The sequence below is a fragment of the Pleurodeles waltl genome, chromosome 10, assembly GCF_031143425.1.
Source record: "Pleurodeles waltl isolate 20211129_DDA chromosome 10, aPleWal1.hap1.20221129, whole genome shotgun sequence".
In the NCBI taxonomy this organism is placed as follows: domain Eukaryota; kingdom Metazoa; phylum Chordata; class Amphibia; order Caudata; family Salamandridae; genus Pleurodeles; species Pleurodeles waltl.
Genome location: NC_090449.1, coordinates 77152438 through 77172271, shown reverse-complemented (window position 1 = coordinate 77172271; position 19834 = coordinate 77152438). Strand labels below are relative to the sequence as shown.

Sequence of the window (19834 nt, the reverse complement as noted above, 5' to 3'; positions counted from 1 at the left end):
TGCAGACTGGCGTCCACTGTGGTGTCTTGCGAAATCTGATGTCTTTTAGGGTAAATGTTAAAATGTCCTTGTCACTGGCATATATTGTGATTTATTTTTTTCTCTCTGCCAAAAACCTCTCCCCGTTGACCATTATTTGCAATTGCTTGTGTGCTTCAAGACACATGTATACCTTCATTAAGGTGACACCCAAGATCCAGCATATACCACCAGAGATGTTTGTTGACCTTCTAAGATATGGGCTTCACGTCCACGCAGCGTAGAGCACAATGATTTGAAACAGCTGCAGTCTCCATATCATAAAGGGGAAAACGGGTATTCTTGTTACTAAGTAGATGTTAGGAAGTTTATGCCCCATGTATGGTATCCATGCTAGTACCCCTGCCATGAGTGATCCAATTGAATGGGAAACTGGGACCCTGAGTTGCTGCCTGTCCGACTAACATACTTATCTAGCATATGCTCTGAATGTCTAGTCTTGTCCATAGTGACTTGTTCTGTTACATACCTAGTGCTCTCTTTTGACTATATGGGGCTACTGCCCATATTGTAGGGTATTGACATAAAACGATGGTGGCAGCACACCGAGTTTTGTGAATCAATAGTCCAGAACAGATTTCCCTTTTTTTTGTTTCAGCATACCTGACCAACCCCTTGAGTAAAGTTATGCCTCTATATAGTTTGACCCTTGCACTCTTATTCTGGGAGTGTGTCTGCATGATGAAAGTGTGGCACACATATGGTAGCAGGATTCCATATGAGATGCAAGAATGTTTGCTGAGACTAGTGGGATTCTTTTTGGATTGCCCCTAGGTTTTCATGACACAAGATGAAGGGTGGCTACAGCTTTTCCACACTGTGGAATTATATTGCCTGCATTTATGTGATTGAAAGGTAGAAATTCAGATACTGACGTGCAGGAGGCTGCCAAAGGAGCTGCACTTAAAAATTCTCTGAGTACTTTCAAGAAGGGAATGGCTGATTAGGCTTTCCTGAGCATTACCATCAGGTAATTCGTATGCAAAAGGGGATGTCAGCAGATTCTGTAGTTAAGGGCCTGCTCTTTTACTTGTTCCTGGTTACAACTTCAGGAAAGATTATGGCACCTAGCTTTGCAGTCCTCACCCTAACTGTGCCTATGTTTGTTTTGGATACTCCTGATTGAAGTCATCATCACCGCTACCTGCTGTGAGAGCAATCATCATGCACGAAGGCAGTGTCTTCACTACAGCTAGAAAACAACATTTGAAAGGGAACCACCTCAAACCAGTTCCAGCACCTTAAACAGTGGGTCCTTATCATGTGTCTGGATAATGAGTATACAATGTGGTCCAAACCACCCCACTCATTTGTATGTTCTTCTTCATGAAGAAACTGAGTTTCTGTAGAGTACTCAGCGGGCTGCTTTGAGACCAGGGATGGTGTGTCCGTGGCAGCCTGCTTTCCATAGGTGAGGGGACATCGCATGAAAAATATGCAACTTGCTGTAGAAGCTGTTGGTCTGACTAGCACCTAGAACCCTGCTGGCATGCTTGGAGAGGGAAGGAGAACACGTGGCCCTGTGTAGGAGGGATTGCCCAGCCATGTTCTTGGCATGTGGATCCAGAAGAAGCAGACTGCCATCAGGGGTAAAGATGGTGCTAACCCTAGTCATGGAAGATCATCTGGTCACTCAGAACGGAGCTTCTATAATGAATTGCGTGAAGCAGCTAAAGCCAGATCAACAGCATTTCTTCCGGCTACGGTTCAGTGTGTCCGACGCACTGTGCTGCCAATGCCAGCCATGTTGTAAATCCTGTAAGGATCCACCATCATTGTTAAAGCAGAAGACCTGTCCAACAGCCGAGGCAGTAACTGCTGAAGTAGAACACTTGCCAACAACGCCTGCTGCGCTAACCACCTCAGTGACCTGATTGAGGACATGGCCACCGCCACGGTCCTGCGTCCCTGAACAAGGTGCAGACTATGCCATTCTGATAAATACACATTCTGGCACCACAAGAGTCATACCTCTGCTGAGCTGGTACCACTAGACATGATCACCGAAGACTCTGAGAGTATATCCTGAACACACAAAGATAAACCATCTATTAGGAAGTTAACCAGTTATGCCAATGTGAACTATAGCTCAGTAAGTATTTGAACTGACACATGAGTTGCCAATATGATCCCTTACTGATCTCACAGCTGTGCTTAATCTTTACCCATGTCTATATTTCTGAGACTCGATGAAGATGTTAAGAGTCACACCCAAGTGTGGAAGATGGCACGGCAGAGGGCGCGGTGGTTGACTAAGAGCCAGTAGGCAAGATAGTATTCCCTGCAATTGTGTAGTATTCTCAGTGCTTAATTTATAAATACAAAGATGCCGGTGCCCAAAGGCCCCCTCTTAAACATTGCGGCTGCTGTAATTAAATGTGTGAGCACGGAATACTGAGGCGGCGTAATCCTGAAATCATCTCGGGCATCTTCAATCCATATAAAGCCACTCCCTGCCCCTTCAGCTCACTCTTGCAGCTTTTTACTTTCTCCCTTTGTGACGTTTTCTCGTTTTCCCCCTTCATCCGTCTTTCCTATATGTACCTTTTGCTCGCATCGAATGCTTGAGGCAGAAGAATAAGCCCCGGCCCTCAAAAATAAGTGCCGGTGCTCAGCACCGGAAACAACAAGCACAAATTAAGCACTGAGTATTCTGTTTATTTTACTAAAGATACATAGTTGGCTGGACAGTGATTAATTGTGTCTACCCAACACTACGTTCCTGAGAAGCTTTTGGCTGTTTGATACTATTTGATTTAAATGTGGAAGTACACTACTTTGCCTTATTCACAAAGCCATGGTGGGATGGACCCAAGGACACGCGTGGCAGATGGCCCCAACCACAGCGGTTGTGGTCCGGTAACCAAAATATGCTCGATTGCGTCCCAGTAACCAAAGTCTTCTCTGTGGACATCCGAATTGGGTCTGACAAGAGACAATGTTAATTATTAACATGTGACGGAACTCTCTGCGTCACGCATCCAATGATAGTGTTTCTGTGATCTCAGAACATATGTCCTAAATGCTTCGGAGAGACAAATTATCTCGAAAGTAATACAGTGAAGATGTAACAGCAGATTGCTCCTGTAATTGATTATGCACCAATAGTATTCACAGACACAATTATAAGCCCCAGACGACAGTGTTATTTACTCAATGGTGAAGATGCCTTGATCTCAGCAGATTGCCAAAAGGGTTCATTTAGAGCGGCAATTAATTGAGAAAATTACTGTATTGGAATTCAGGCGAACAGGAAATGTCTCGTGGTAGTAAAGAGGAAGTTGGCACTGGCTGGAATTCCTTGAGGCGAGGACCACTACTCTGTGTATATAATATGGTACCTCTAATTATTCATTCACATAAAAAGAAAACCTCAGCCAGTTCTCTCCTAGCCATACAGTTGAGCAGCCAGATGAAGGTGGGGAGCCAAAGGTTTGACATTGATTCGATCCAAAAAAAATAAAAGTTGTGATGATTTGCAGAGAACGTAAGATCAGACATTTGATGACATCAACCTTTGCTAGCTACAGTTTTACGCTGGACAAGATCGGCCTGCATTTGAGCAAACAGAGATCTATGATTAACTTGTTTCCAAGAAGGCTGAAAAGAGTTAAACCGCAGACTTGTGGCTGGTTAATCCTTTGTCACCTCAATTTAAGGCATTCAATAAACATCTCATAGCCCTGCTGTTCCAGGCTATATCGTCTAGCGGGGTAGGCTGAGAGAGTTCTTGATGCAACTCTTATAAAAAAAAAAGTTTTTTAAAAAAAACCTCATTTTTTAACCATTGACAGCTGAACTTAAAAGTTACGCTTCTGCAATTCCGCAAGTATCTGACACTGGGTTTGGGGTTGAAAGGTGATCCACACTGACCAAGAAAGACAGTATTTAGAGGTGCTGAGTGAGTGGATGTTTCTGTTGCATGTAATGTAAATGATGCTGCTGGTGGGATCAAGGTTGCACATTGCCACTAGTTTTCCACTCCATGCCTGCCAATTGACATCAAGTGGGTGTTGTATCTCCCTTCAGCTCTACACTTGAAACAAATAACGTGGGCCATTTCACTTGGTAGTGTTTAATGAAGAATTCAAGAGACATACCACTAAGCTACCAGCTACAGCAAGAGAGATGTGCTCCAAAGTCGAACACTGCTCAGTCTAGAGACACCTCAGGATATTGGAGGAATCAGCATCTTACAGTACCTCATTCATTACAATCTGAGCAGGCTCAGAATATTTCCTTCTCTCAATTCAGAACTTTCTCAATACAATCTCTTGTGTCTTTATTCTTCATGGCTATTTCCCTCAGCTTAGGTAGCGCGTTCTTTGATGGTATGCTTCTGGAGTAAATCAGCCCACAAGAGTTCCATCCCAGTAGTGCAATTAGATGCTCCTTCTGTATATTGCATGACAGTTCTGTGACTTACCTTGAGCTTTTCTGGGGTGTATGAGGGCTGTTTAACCTAATGCCCTGAGAATGCAAATGTGTCATCTCAAAAATGTGCAACACAATTTACAAACATCCTCGTCAGCCCCTTTCCTCCTGCTTTAGAGATTAAATATTTTTCAGTGAGGCATAATGATTTTGTGGCATGTGAGAAGAATATGCTTCTAATTATGGAGCACCTATTGCCATCTTCCAACCCTCCTTGGGGAATATTGTTTGCTTTTTTGTTACCTTCTGTTGATGTCTATGATTTCATCACCATTTACAGAGTTGTGTTATTATACACAATGTTATTCCATTTGTTCCCTGTTTTGCTTTTAGCCATCCTCCATGAACCCACTGGGGAAAAGAAGTTGGAGGAGGTTATCTTGAAATTGCGACAGGATCAGAAAGGTGAGTGGATCCCTAGGCTCAGAAAAGCCACAGTTTGTGTAGGTGTTTTCTGTTCTTATAATTGAAACCCCGCTCATCGTAAGCGTGAGGGGTGATTTGTAAATGGTACCCGTTCCCTGAGGGATATAAATTTGCTAGGCTAGCACCTGGTGATGATCAGGACATGGGTAACAACCAAAACTATCAATAATGACGAAAAGGGTATTCTGATATTAATAGTGCTGTCCCTGAATATAACCAAGGCAGGTGCTCAAGTGTAACTCAGGGGAATCACTACACTACATATGTATTACTCCAGGCAACACCAGACTGCTCTCTAGGGGGTCAGGTGGGAAATTCCTTTTAAAAAGGTTTTCAGGGTAAGGTGGCTGCAAACTAAATGAGAGTCTGTAACAAGACTCCACTCTTGTTGGGATGTAACTCTGCCCTGCCCAACTCTTTGACATCTTTAGATTCGTGACTACCCTATTATCATGCGTGTTCAACGACCTCATACCATCTGAAGCTGGATTATTATTGTTACAAGTAGGTAGCTAGTTTCTTTTACACAATGAATCTGGAATAGATACACTTGAAATGCACAACGCATTGCCTGATGTTCCATTCTGGAGGAGATTTGTATTTGAAGCTGTTCTTAAAAAAGAAAAAAAAAAATCCCCAAAAAGCACATGTCCCCTCTGAGAGTTCTTCCTTGTATTGATGTCTCCGCACGTGTGTGATGTTAAAGTGTGGTTAGAATTAGTTCCATGGTGGTGCTTTGCATTGCTCACTAGGTGGGATGCTTGCCATGAAGGCAGCAGTCAGCCTCCATGTCCAAGTTGAGGGTGGCCCTGGTGTGAATGCTGTTTGCCTGTTTATTAGTAACACATCAGTATTTAGCTATAACTGTCTTGTATAATAATAAGGTACCACAGTTAAAGGCCAGTCAGGTTACCTAGTTGTTTTGGCTATCTAATCCCTTTTGTGCTCTCCAGATAGCACATTACCTGGTGCCACATGCCTAAGAATGAATGTTTCTTTACTCAGATGTCTGTATCTGAAGAAAGTAGACAATGCAGTACATTGGCTAACCTGAAAGGTGAAATATGCTTGTTTATGAGCCTCAGAAGTGTGGGTGCGTGGTATCACAGTGTTGTGTCTAAGAGAAGCAATGAGGCGGGCTGTTTCCAACTTATATTTCCTGGTACCTGTTGTATGTATGGGCCTGTTAAATTCCCAGTTAGTCATAGGTTGTTTTCCCTTTATTAAAGTACGTTTAAGGTGTTCTATAGACATGGTTATCAATTAACCTCTGTGAATAAAGTAGACTGAAGTAGAATCCCTACATAAACTTTATCCATCATTAGTTAACTTTTTCTTTGCCTCATATGCACTCTCCTTTTTGTTTCTTTTAGCCTTTGGGATCATATTCTATCAGTTTTATGTACCGAAGGGGCAAATGCAATGTGGGTGTACCGCTCCATCTAGCGGAACCCTAGATGGGTCTCTAAGTATTATTATTAATTAAGGTTTATGGGGCTAGCAGCCTTTTTTCTTCCAAGTTAGTCATTTTGAGGGTAGGGGACTAGAATGATGTTATGAACAGGATATCCACTTGTTGACTGTGAATGTAAGAGCACCTAGACCAGATTCCAGAACTGCTTTCTTCATAGGAGTGGGTAAAGTGTGTATGCGTAGGTGGTTGACAGTAGTAAGATGCCAATACTTTAACTGGAGTGGGCCATTTGCTTTCTTCCTGCAGAATCTGTGCTTAAATATTGCACAACATGGAACACAAACTCCCGGAACTGCCTGGAGGCTCAGGCTGTAGTGAAGGTCCTGCTGACACACGAGACCCCCGAGGCGCTGCTGCAGTACAACGGAATCAAGGCGGCGGTGGAGTCCCTGCTCCCCTACACCGGTGAGTGCTCAGTGGCTCGTGCCATGGACGAGTAGCTATTGCCCTCAGTCAAACGTCAAATCAGTTTACTTTTACTCAATGACACAAACTGGTCAATGACACTCACTGGGTGACGCTTAAAACAGAGACATTATTACTGTTCTCTACCAACACCTCACGCGAACAACCCTTACTCGGATACCTAAATCCCATATCCTGCCATCCTGCTACAGTAGGGTCCAGTTATTCCTGTAAACCAGCCTTTATAGGAAGACTGGCCTGTGTTGAAATAAAATACAGTGGAGAAGATTGAAGAGGGTGGGACAAGATGATCAGATTTGCTTAGTTATAATGTACATCCTTGTGCAACTGGGAGGACTGATGCTGATGCCTAGATGGGAAATGCCCACTTTCTCCTTAGGTCACTGCTTTGGATGTTGTGAGCAAGTGTTATTCCCTTCACTTTACTAAAAGTAAAGTTACGTTTTTGAAACCATGGCAGATGGTCCTATGCCTGTTTCGCCACGCTGTTTACCTTTGGTTATTGCGGCCATGCATTCTGACATTGACAACATCTGAACTTATACCCCTAAGCATTGCATTTCATACAGCCTCTAGACTCAAATGCACAGCATTGCATCAAAAGTGTGTCTTTTGCTAGGGATGTCAGCATTGACATCTGTCTACCCAGATCAGGCAATGGACAACCATTCACCCAAGTAAAATAAAAGAATGGGCAAAGCTTTTGGGCACTCACATCCATACACATAGCACACAGAAAAGATCCGTAACGCAATAAGAAAGATTTTTGTTTCTGCATTAATCAGTATGAACCATTATTAGGCAATACTTTGGAAAACCCTATCTTCACCACTAGAGAAACACAACCATGCACGTTGAATACAACCCATTGTTGAAAATACCAGAATTGTATGCATTGTGCGCCCATGCTTCAAAAGCACTATGGTGCCTTACAAAATCGACAAGTGAGCAGTACACGTGCAGATAACACAACACGTTATTAACACAAGGCCATAAGCAACATGATGTTGCAAAAACATCCATTATCATTTGCAATAAAGGCCCAGGATTGATAGGTTCCTTCATACCTCTGTTCCCATGCATTATGCCCTCCCTTTCCAGATCTAACTTGCCGTATAACTTGGTGAAAATGCTTAGATCTGTGGGTTGTCGGATAGAGCGCTCTAAGGACGGGCAAGGGGACGGGGCAGATGATGAAGTCACCCCACAGTGATGTGTAAATAAGATTGAAGGACCACTCCACTCACTTCTGAAAGTAGACGCATCAGTTATCGCACAGGCTGGGCAGAAGCCAGTCGAGGTGTGGAAGTCTGTTGTTGTCTTATGAATAAAACTGTGATTTCTTGTTAAGCTTCCTGTACTTAGTTGTTCTGGAGGTCACATCCTTACAGTCACATACTGTGTGGAATAATAAACTGTGTTTGAATTATAACAGGGGCCTGGAATGGTCATTTAAACAGTGCAATAAATGAAGGTTACTTCTAAGTTTATTTTTCCTCATTCAACCTTGTAACTTTATTTTTCCTCATTCAACCTTGTGAATTTATTTTTCTTCAATGTAGGGATAAAGTGAGAAGTGTTTTTATTGTAAAAACGAATCTGCTACACAAAGCCCATCGGATGAGGCTTTTAATGGTCTTCTCTCTTCTTCCTTCAGAGAGACATTTGCAGAGACTCAGTCGCTTGCTGCAATCATCAATGTTTGTGGACTTCATGTGGAAGAACATGAGGCTAGCCGAGGTCCCGGCACAGTCTGAGAACAGTGTCAGTGTGAACTCGCGCGCCATGTCTTTACAAGCTGTGGAAAATATGGACTGACAACTTGGAAAGAGCTACATTTGGAACTTTATGAAGCACAATCTCAGTGGGCTCTTCTGGGAAGCTTGTACTGATGGTACTGTGGTCAGTAGGATGTTCTCACAGGAGCAACAGAAGATCTCTTTGCTGGACTGTATTCGGAAAATTTATCAACATGTCACTAAAACAGCTGTCTGCTTTCAGGTGGTCTGGCTTGGTAAGGGTCAGAAATGCCATGCAGGTCTACTCCAGTGACTGCATGTCTGGCCTACTTGAGATGGTACCACGCTTCCTCTGACAGCCGATGTCCCATAGTCTGGGCTCTGGTGACTTTTCCAGAGAGCAATCGAGCCCAACCAAGTCCTTTGCACTCATACCAAGAGCAGATGTCAAAGTTATACAAGAGACTTAAATCAAGGCTAGCCAGGGCATGGGGTCCAGGGGGTATTGTACTTGCATGGACTGAATATCTATTTTTTCATTGGAGTTTGATAAATAGAAATAAACCATTTTATTTAAAAACATCCGAAATCAGGGCCTTTTTGTGTTGTGGAAATCCTGGAGTCAGAGGGTGTGATGTGTGTTTGAGGCAATACACGTTTTGTATCATGATAACATTTTGAGATCTGATGTTTGCTAAATCTGCGCGAGATGCAAAGACTGTTGTGGCTGAGGACCCCGTTTGTCCTCATAGCAAGAATGGAGACTGTAGTTTGCAGGTTGGGCTTATTCTGTAAAACAACGTGTGTACTTAATCCACAGATTTCCTGGTGCCATATAACAGCTTTTTTTGTTAATTTAGTCACTGGCTCTCATTTAATCGACCTCAGAAGTTAAAAGGATGAGTAGACTCATCAGAATTTGAATCTGCGGCCTTGGGCTCAAACACAGATTCCTTTAGTTTATGCATTCATCTACAGAAATGACACATAAATTATGCAAAATAAAAGAGAGAACTCTGGGTGGTTCCCAAGTTTAGGTGGAGAGTAGCTCCAGTAAGGAGAACCCTGCATCACCAACGACACTCTAGATTTGCTCACCTCAAATGTCTGTTTTTCTAGCAAAGTTTTTCAGCATAGGATTGGCACAGTGCCATCCATGCCAGAAAGCAGCAGTCTTTTACCATTTGTACAGCAAAATCTTTATGCAGAGGATTGGCCCAGTGCCATTCTTGCCGAGCTGTAAAATGACAAAAGCCTTTCACTACTCCAGGCTCAGTAATACAGCTTTGGACTGGTAAAATACCAGCCAAGCCTACGCGGAATGAGCAAAAGCAACCCCTGACACATGTTGCGATGTCATTACATCTCTTCAGTGAGGTTTAGCTTTATCCAGACACAAGAGAGCCCCAGTATAAATCAAAACACGCTTCCAGGGTTAGAGTGACACACACATTTTGTAAAAAAAAGAAGAGAGAACGCTGGGTAGTTCCCAAGTTTAGGTGGAGATCAGCTCCAGTAAGGCATACCCTGCAACCCCAGCGGCACTCTAGATTTGCTTATTGAGGTGAGCAAATCTAGGTTGTTGCTGGGACTCCTCACTGCAGCTGTTCCCCACCTAAACTTGGGAACTATCCAAAGTTCTCTCTTCTGATTTGCTTATACATATAAATTTATAACTGTGTGTGTGTATATAATTCTTCAAATATATAAAAATATATGTTCTATGGCATGTGTAGCTGCAGATACACATGCTATGCATATCTCTTCCGACATCTAGTGTTGCGCTCGGAGTGTTACAAGCTGTTTTTCTTCGAAGAAGTCTTTTCGGAGTCACGGGATTGAGTGACTCCTCCTCTCTGTTACAGTGCGATGGGCATAAACTACATAGTTAGATTGTTTTCTTTCCCCTGTCGGGTTCAGACGTGTTTCCTCTCACTCTGAGTTTTAGAATCGGAAAACCTTAGAAAACCTAGGTTCGATGGCATCTGTCGCTGTAGATACACATGTTGTGCATAGCCCGCCATCTGGTGTTGGGTCAGAGTGTTACAAGTTGTTTTTCTTCGAAGAAGTCTTTCGAGTCACGGGACCGAGGGACTCCTCCTCTTTGTCTCCATTGCGCATGGGCGTCGACTCCATCTTCGATTGTTTTCTTTCCGCCATCGGGTTCGGACGTGTTCCTTTCGCTCCGGGTTTCGGAACGGAAAGTTAGCTCAAAACCGGAAAATTACGTCGGTATTGTTGCGTTCGGGATCGGGTTAGATATCATCGACATCGAATCCAAACGATAACATCTCCGTTGCCCTTCGGGGTAGTTTTCGATCCCCCGTCGGGGCCTGGTCGGCCCGACCGCGTGTGACATCGACGCTGATGGAACGGACCCCGTTCCGATTCTGTCCTAAATGCCACAACAAATACCCATATACAGACCAACATTCGGTCTGTAACCTGTGCCTGTCGCCCGAGCACAGGTAAGAAACTTGCGAGGCCTGTCGTGCGTTCCGGTCCCGAAAAACGCTCCGTGACCGACGAGCCAGAAGACTGCAAATGGCGTCCACGCCGACAGGACACCGAGACTTCGAGGAACAAGAAGAAATAGAAGCCTTCTCGATCCATGAATCGGACTCGGACGAATTCGACGACCATGAAACAGTGAGTAAGACGTCGAAGATAGCACATAAGAAAACTGACAAGGCCCAGGGGACGCCACTGCCATCAGGCCATGGCTCAACCCATAAAATCGGTGACCGACCATCGGCACCGAAGAAGGCCGAAATAGTGCCGAGATCGTCCGACTCGGGTCGAGACACAGGCACCCAGCCATCTCGGGACCGAGATAGTGCTGCCGGCAAAGATCGACGCCGAGATAGCGGAGCCGAAGCTGCTCGACGCAGAGACAGCGGCACCGAGGAGGATCGACGCCGAGAGGGTTCGACTCCGAAAAAGAGAAAAATCGCCTCGGAGCCGAAAAAGAGCGTGGACATAGTTTCGGTGCCAAAACGACCCGCAACCGAGCCAACTACCGGTTCCTATTCAGAGAAACAATCACTGTCCTCTCAAATGCGAAAGCATAGATTCGAGGAGGAATTACAATCCACCGAGGTGGACCACACTCAAAAACGGATTTTTATACAGAGTGGGACAGGGAAAATAAGCACCCTTCCCCCTATTAGGAGGAAGAGGAGACTTGAATTCCAACAAGAACAAGCACCACAAACCAAACTGGTGAAGAAGGTAACTCCGCCACCCTCTCCTCCACCTGTAGCTCACTCTTCACCGGCACAGACTCCGTCACATTCACCGGCTCACACCACCTTAAGCCAAGGTGACCAGGACTAAGATGCATGGGACTTATACGACGCCCCAGTGTCAGACAACAGTCCAGAGGCGTATCCTACAAAGCCCTCACCACCAGAAGACAGCACAGCATATTCACAAGTGGTGGCTAGAGCACCGGAGTTCCATAACGTGTCTCTACACTCGGAGCCTGTCGAGGATGACTTCCTCTTCAACACCCTCTCTTCCACACATAGCACCTACCAAAGCCTGCCTATGCTCCCAGGAATGCTAAGGCACGCAAAGGACATATTCAAAGAGCCTGTCAAGAGTAGGGCAATAACACCGAGGGTGGAAAAGAAATATAAAGCACCTCCCACAGACCCAGCTTTCATCACCTCACAACTGCCACCAGATTCGGTTGTGGTAGGGGCAGCTCGCAAGAGAGCAAACTCTCACACATCGGGCGATGCACCACCCCCGGATAAGGAGAGCCGCAAGTTCGATGCAGCCGGTAAAAGGGTCGCAGCACAGGCTGCAAACCAGTGGCGCATCGCTAACTCTCAAGCGCTCCTAGTGCGATATGACAGAGCCCACTGGGACGAGATGCAACACCTCATTGAGCATCTACCCACAGAACTACAAAAGAGGGCGAAACAAGTGGTTGAGGAGGGCCAAAACATCTCCAATAACCAGATACGCTCCGCTATGGACGCAGCGGACACAGCAGCAAGAACAATTAACACGGCAGTAACCATACGAAGGCACGCGTGGCTACGAACATCTGGTTTTAAACCAGAGATACAGCAGGCGGTGCTCAATATGCCATTCAATGAGCAACAATTGTTCGGACCTGAAGTGGACACGGCAATTGAGAAGCTTAAAAAGGACACTGACACTGCAAAAGCCATGGGCGCGCTCTACTCCCCGCAGAGCAGAGGCACTTTCAACACCTTCCGCAAGACAACCTTTAGAGGGGGGGTTTCGGGGTCAAGCCACACAAGCCAGTACCTCACATTCAACACCGTCCACCTACCAGGGACAGTACCAAAGGGGAGGCTTTCGGGGCCAATACAGAGGAGGACAATTCCCTAGAGGCAGGGGAAAATTTACAAGCCCCAAAACACCTACAACCAAACAGTGACTCACACGTCACTCATCCCCTCCACACAACACCAGTGGGGGGAAGAATAAGTCAGTATTACCAAGCGTGGGAGAAAATAACAACAGACACTTGGGTCTTAGCAATTATCCAACATGGTTATTGCATAGAATTTCTACAAATCCCTCCAAACATACCACCAAAACCACAGAATATATCAAAACAACATTCGGACCTCCTAGAAATAGAAGTTCAAGCATTACTGCAAAAGAACGCAATAGAACTGGTACCAGATACACAAACAAATACAGGGGTTTACTCACTGTACTTTCTAATACCAAAGAAGGACAAAACACTGAGACCAATCCTAGACCTCAGAACACTAAACACATACATCAAATCAGAACACTTTCACATGGTCACGCTACAGGAAGTGTTACCATTGCTAAAGCAACAAGATTACATGACAACCTTAGATCTCAAAGACGCGTATTTCCACATACCAATACATCCGTCGCACAGAAAATACCTAAGGTTCGTATTCAAAGGAATACATTACCAATTCAAAGTATTGCCGATGGGTTTAACAACTGCACCAAGAGTCTTCACAAAATGCCTAGCAGTAGTGGCTGCACACATCAGAAGGCAGCAAATACACGTATTCCCGTATCTAGACGACTGGCTAATCAAGACCGACTCATTGACAAGGTGCTCACACCACACAGATCAGGTCAAACAAACCCTCTACAAACTCGGTTTCACCATCAACTATGCGAAATCACACATTCTGCCGTGCAAAGTACAACAATACCTAGGAGCGACAATAGACACAACAAGGGGAATAGCCACTCCAAGTCCACAAAGGGTTCAAAATTTCCAAAAGATTATACAACGCATGTATCCAACACAAAGAATACAGGCGAAGATGATATTACAACTCCTAGGCATGATGTCCTCATGCATAGCCATTGTCCCAAACGCAAGGTTGCACATGCGGCCCTTACAACAGTGCCTAGCATCACAATGGTCACAAGCACAGGGTCAGCTTCTAGATCTGGTGTTGATAGACCGCCTAACATACCTCTCGCTTCTATGGTGGAACAATATAAATTTAAACAAGGGGCGGCCTTTCCAAGACCCGGTGCCACAATACGTGATAACAACAGATGCTTCCATGACAGGGTGGGGAGCACACCTCAATCAACACAGCATACAAGGACAATGGGACGTACATCAAAGAAAGCTGCATATAAATCACCTTGAACTACTAGCAGTTTTCCAAGCATTAAAAGCATTTCAACCAATCATAACTCACAAATACATTCTTGTCAAAACGGACAACATGACAACAATGTATTATCTAAACAAACAGGGGGGGACACACTCGACACAGCTGTGCCTTCTGGCACAAAAAATATGGCAATGGGCAATTCACAACCACATTCGCCTAATAGCACAGTTTATTCCAGGGATCCAGAATCAACTTGCAGACAATCTCTCTCGAGATCACCAACAGGTCCACGAATGGGAAATTCACCCCCAAATTCTAAACACTTACTTCAAACGTTGGGGAACACCTCAAATAGACTTATTTGCAACAAAGGAGAACGCAAAATGCCAAAACTTCGCATCCAGATACCAACACAGGCAGTCTCAAGGCAATGCCCTATGGATGAACTGGTCAGGGATATTTGCGTACGCTTTTCCCCCTCTCCCTCTCCTTCCATATCTAGTAAACAAATTGAGTCAAAACAAACTCAAACTCATACTGATGGCACCAACATGGGCAAGGCAACCATGGTACACAACACTGCTAGACCTATCAGTAGTACCCCACGTCAAGTTGCCCAACAGGCCAGATCTGTTAACACAACACAAACAACAGATCAGGCATCCAAACCCAGCATCGCTGAATCTAGCAATCTGACTCCTGAAATCCTAGAATTCGGACACTTAAACCTCACACAAGAATGTATGGAAGTCATAAAGCAAGCTAGAAGACCATCCACTAGACACTGCTATGCAAGCAAATGGAAAAGGTTTGTTTGCTACTGCCATCATAATCCAATTCAACCATTACACGCATCTCCAAAGGATGTAGTGGGTTACTTACTACACTTACAAAAATCGAACCTGGCCTTCTCTTCCATTAAGATACACCGCAGCAATATCTGCATACCTGCAGATTATCCATTCAACTTCACTATTTAGGATACCTGTCATTAAAGCGTTTATGGAAGGCCTCAAAAGAATTATACCACCAAGGACACCACCTGTTCCTTCATGGAACCTCAACATCGTCTTAACAAGACTCATGGGTCCACCCTTTGAACCTATGCACTCTTGCGAAATACAATTCCTAACCTGGAAAGTTGCATTTCTCATCGCCATCACATCTCTAAGAAGAGTAAGTGAAATTCAGGCGTTTACAATACAAGAACCTTTTATCCAACTACACAAAAATAAAGTAGTCCTAAGGACCAATCCTAAATTTTTGCCAAAGGTTATTTCACCGTTCCACCTAAATCAAACGGTAGAGCTACCAGTGTTCTTCCCACAGCCAGATTCCATAGCTGAAAGGGCACTACATACGTTAGACGTCAAAAGAGCACTAATGTACTACATCGACAGAACTAAAAACATCGGAAAAACTAAACAACTGTTTATTGCATTTCAAAAACCCCACGCAGGAAACCCAATATCGAAACAGGGTATAGCCAGATGGATAGTTAAGTGCATCCAAATCTGCTACCTTAAAGCAAAAAGACAACTGCCCATTACACCAAGGGCACACTCAACCAGAAAGAAAGGTGCTACCATGGCCTTCCTAGGGAATATTCCAATGCACGAAATATGTAAGGCAGCCACATGGTCTACGCCTCACACATTTACCAAGCACTACTGTGTAGACGTGCTGTCCGCACAACAAGCCACAGTAGGTCAAGCCGTACTAAGAACCTTATTTCAGACTACTTCCACTCCTACAGGCTGAGCCACCGCTTTTGGGGAGATAACTGCTTACTAGTCTATGCACAACATGTGTATCTACAGCGACAGATGCCATCGAACTGAAAATGTCACTTACCCAGTGTACATCTGTTCGTGGCATCAGTCGCTGAAGATTCACATGTGCCCACCCACCTCCCCGGGAGCCTGTAGCCGTTTGGAAGTTAGCTTCAACTTTGTACATTTGTAAATATATTAAATCTTAAATAGGTACATACTTATTCAATCCATTGCATGGGCACTATTACTAACAAACAACTCCTACCTCACCCTCTGCGGGGAAAACAATCGAAGATGGAGTCGACGCCCATGCGCAATGGAGACAAAGAGGAGGAGTCCCTCGGTCCCGTGACTCGAAAGACTTCTTCGAAGAAAAACAACTTGTAACACTCCGACCCAACACCAGATGGCGGGCTATGCACAACATGTGAATCTTCAGCGACTGATGCCACGAACAGATGTACACTGGGTAAGTGACATTTTCATTATTCATCGGTATTGTTTAGATCACGTTTCCCATCTAGCATCGAACCGGTAGTACAGTCAAAATGTAAATTTCGCCCTTCGGGGTGCGTGCGCCTGACTCTGGACTGTTCGGGCCTACCACGTGGAAAGCATGATGGATTGGACTCCATTTCGATTCTGCCTTCGGTGCCACGCAAAGTTCCTATATACAGACCAACACCTGGTTTGTAATTTGTGCCTTTCTCCGGACCATCGAGAGGAAGACTGCGAAGCCTGTCAATCGTTTCGAACGAAGAAGACCTTAAGAGATCGCAGGGCCCGAAGACTAGAAATGGCATCCAAGAGCACCGAACATCTCGACGTCATGGAGAAAGAGCAGGCGCAGACAGCAGTCTCCATCCGAGATACTGACTCCAAACAAGAATTGGAAGATGATAGACCCATCACAGCTGGCCAGCATGTGAGTACGTCTGCCCCTACGCCCTCATATAAATTACAACCAAAGGCCTTGGGTACACCACTGCTGGAAGGCTATGGTTTAAACCAAAAGAAAACTGACGGCGACCGACCTTCCAGATAGGTGCCGAAAAAGGCCACTCCTCTGTCCACTTCGGAGTTGAGCAAGTCAGTTAAAACGTTCACCTCGGACTCCAGAAAACGCCCTCACTCTTCGGAGTCGAAAATTCGACACCCTGCTTTGGAGCCAAAACAACCGACTTCTTTTTCGGGACCGAAAAAGATCCAAACTTTGGAGCCAAAAAAATCCTCATATACAGAGGAACAAGGACTTTTGAGAAAACTAAAGCAAATCTCAAAGCCCATGCAAGAATCTCACAAAGCTTCCGAAGAAGAGATTGAGATTGAGAGTGAGCCAATATTGGAGGTTATGGATGAAAGACAATCGAGAATCCATATACATAAGGAGACGGTCGAATCCTCACTGCACCTCCTTTAAAGACTAAAAGAAAGCTGGCCTTTCAAGAGGAGTTAGATTCTGCTCAACCACCAGCAAAAGTGCAGAAACAAAAGGAGAAACCAGCACCTCTCCCTACTTCTCCTCCTCACTCTCCACAACTTTCTTTTTCACCTCATAATAATCCACCACCACTGCCTTCTCCATTATACTCGCATGGAGATACAGTGGACCCAGGCGATCTCTATGACCCTGATCCCATTCCAGATAATGATCCTGACCTCTACCCCTCCAAACCTTCACCACCAGAACACACTACTGCCTACACTCGGGTAGTCTCTAGGGCAGTGGCTTATCATGGGCTGCTTATGCATTCTGAACCACTGGAAGAAGATTTTCTATTCAACACTCTGTCTTCCACTCACTCCAGATACCAGTCTCTCCCAATGTTGCCTGGAATGGTTAAATATGCTGAACACATTATTAGTGAACCTATCAAAGCTAGAGTCATTACCCCTAGAATTGACAAAAAATATAAACCTGCCCCTATGGACCCAGACTATATAACACACCAGGTTCCTCCAGACTCAGTGGTAGTCAGCGTGGCAAGAAAAAGAGCTAACAGCCAGTCATCAGGAAACGCCACTCCTCCTGATAAGGAAAGTAGAACATTTGATGCTGCTGGCAAAAGAGTAGCCACACAAGCTGCTAACCAATGGAGAATTGCCAATTCTCGGGCACTGCTGGCTAGATATGATAGACCCCGTTGGGATGAGATGCAGGATGTTAGACAGCACCTCCCAAAAGAGCATCAAAAAAGGGCGCAACAGGTGGTAGAAGAGGGGCAGGCTATAAGTAATAACCAAATAAGGTCTGCCCTCAATGCTGCTGATACAGCTGCAAGAAGCATCAACTCTGCCATTACAATTAGAAGGCATGCATGGCTGCACTCCTCTGGTTTTAAACCAGAAATACAACAGGCAGTACTTAACATGTCTTTTGATAAGAAACATCTATTTGGCCCTGAAGTAGACACCACTATAGAGAAACTGAGAAAAGACTCAGACACTGCTAAGGCAATGGGGGCATTATATACCACACCATATAAAGGCTCCTTTCACAGACCACAGTTTAGAGGAGGATTTAAGCCACAATCCTCTGATGCATCTATCTCCCAGACAAAGCAGGGACAACAAACTCAATATCAAAGCGGGGGGTTCAGAGGGTCCTACAGAGGACAATATTTCAAGAACAGAGGCAAGTTCCAAGCCTCAAAACAAACCACTACACCATCTAAGCAGTGACTTCCTTCTCACCCCTCCACTCCACACATCTCCTGGGGGGAAAGACTACAGCAATTCCATTCTCCTTGGCAAAATATCACCACAGACAATTGGGTGTTATCAATTGTTATCAATTATCCACAATGGCTATTGCCTAGAATTATTTCCCACCCCTCCAAACATACCACCACGTCACTAAAAATTGTCCCCAGAACACAACGTTCTGCTGCAAGAAGAGGTACAATCTCTACTATTAAAACAAGCAATAGAATTGGTTCCACATTCCCAACAGGGAACAGGAGTATATTCACTATACTTCCTCATTCCCAAAAAAGATGGCACCCTCAGGCCCATCTTGGACCTCAGGCCTCTCAATCTATACATCCTGTCAGAAGATTTTCACATGGTAACTCTGCAGGATGTCATTCCACTACTACACAAACAGGATTACATGACTGCTTTAGACCTCAAAGATGCGTATTTCCACATACCCATCCATCCAGCTCACAGAAAATACCTCAGGTTCGTCTTGTAGGAAAACATTACCAATCCAAAGTTTTGCCATTTGGCATAACAGCAGCTCCAAGAGTGTTCACAAAATGTCTAGCAGTAGTAGCAGCTTACTTAAGTAGACAACACATTCACGTCTTTCCATATCTAGACGATTGGCTAATAAAATCAAGCAATTTTACACAATGCCAAAAACACACTCAATATGTGATACAAACCCTACATAAACTAGGGTTTACTCTCAATTACCTAAATCACACCTTCAACCAGCAGAAATACAACCTTACCTAGGTGCTATTCTAAATACCCAGAAAGCCATAGCATATCCAAATACACAAAGGATACCAGCTTTCCAAAATCTCATACCACAAATACAGCCAAATCAACAATATACTGTAAGATTAATTAAAAAAATACAAAGGATGATGGCATCTTGCATAGCTATAGTTCTACGTGCAAGACTAAACATGAGTCCCTTACAACAGTGCCTCTCACAACAATGGTCTCAGGCACACAGTCAACTTCAAGATCTAGTGTTGATGGACCGGCAAACACATATGTCCCTTCATTGGTGGAATCTCAGCAATCTAATGAAGGGGCGGTCATTTCAAGACCCTGTGCCTCAGATCATAATCACAACAGAGGCATCCATGATAGGTTGGGGAGCTCATCTCAACAATCATACCATTCAAGGGGAATGGGATGCCAAACAGAAACAGTTTCACATAAACCACCTAGAATTAT

General features: G+C 44.5%; 1 protein-coding gene across 1 annotated transcript in view; it reads left to right on the top strand.

Moving 5' to 3' along the window:
• TBL3 (transducin beta like 3) overlaps positions 1 to 9120 on the top strand; it is a 192600-nt gene extending 183480 nt beyond the window's left edge. Inside the window, exons 20-22 of the mRNA XM_069209783.1 lie at positions 4807 to 4878; positions 6620 to 6778; positions 8457 to 9120. Coding sequence (XP_069065884.1) covers positions 4807 to 4878; positions 6620 to 6778; positions 8457 to 8617 — 392 coding nt within the window. The 3' untranslated portion in view covers positions 8618 to 9120. The remainder of the gene's footprint in view (positions 1 to 4806; positions 4879 to 6619; positions 6779 to 8456) is intronic.
• The last annotated feature ends 10714 nt before the right edge of the window (positions 9121 to 19834 follow it).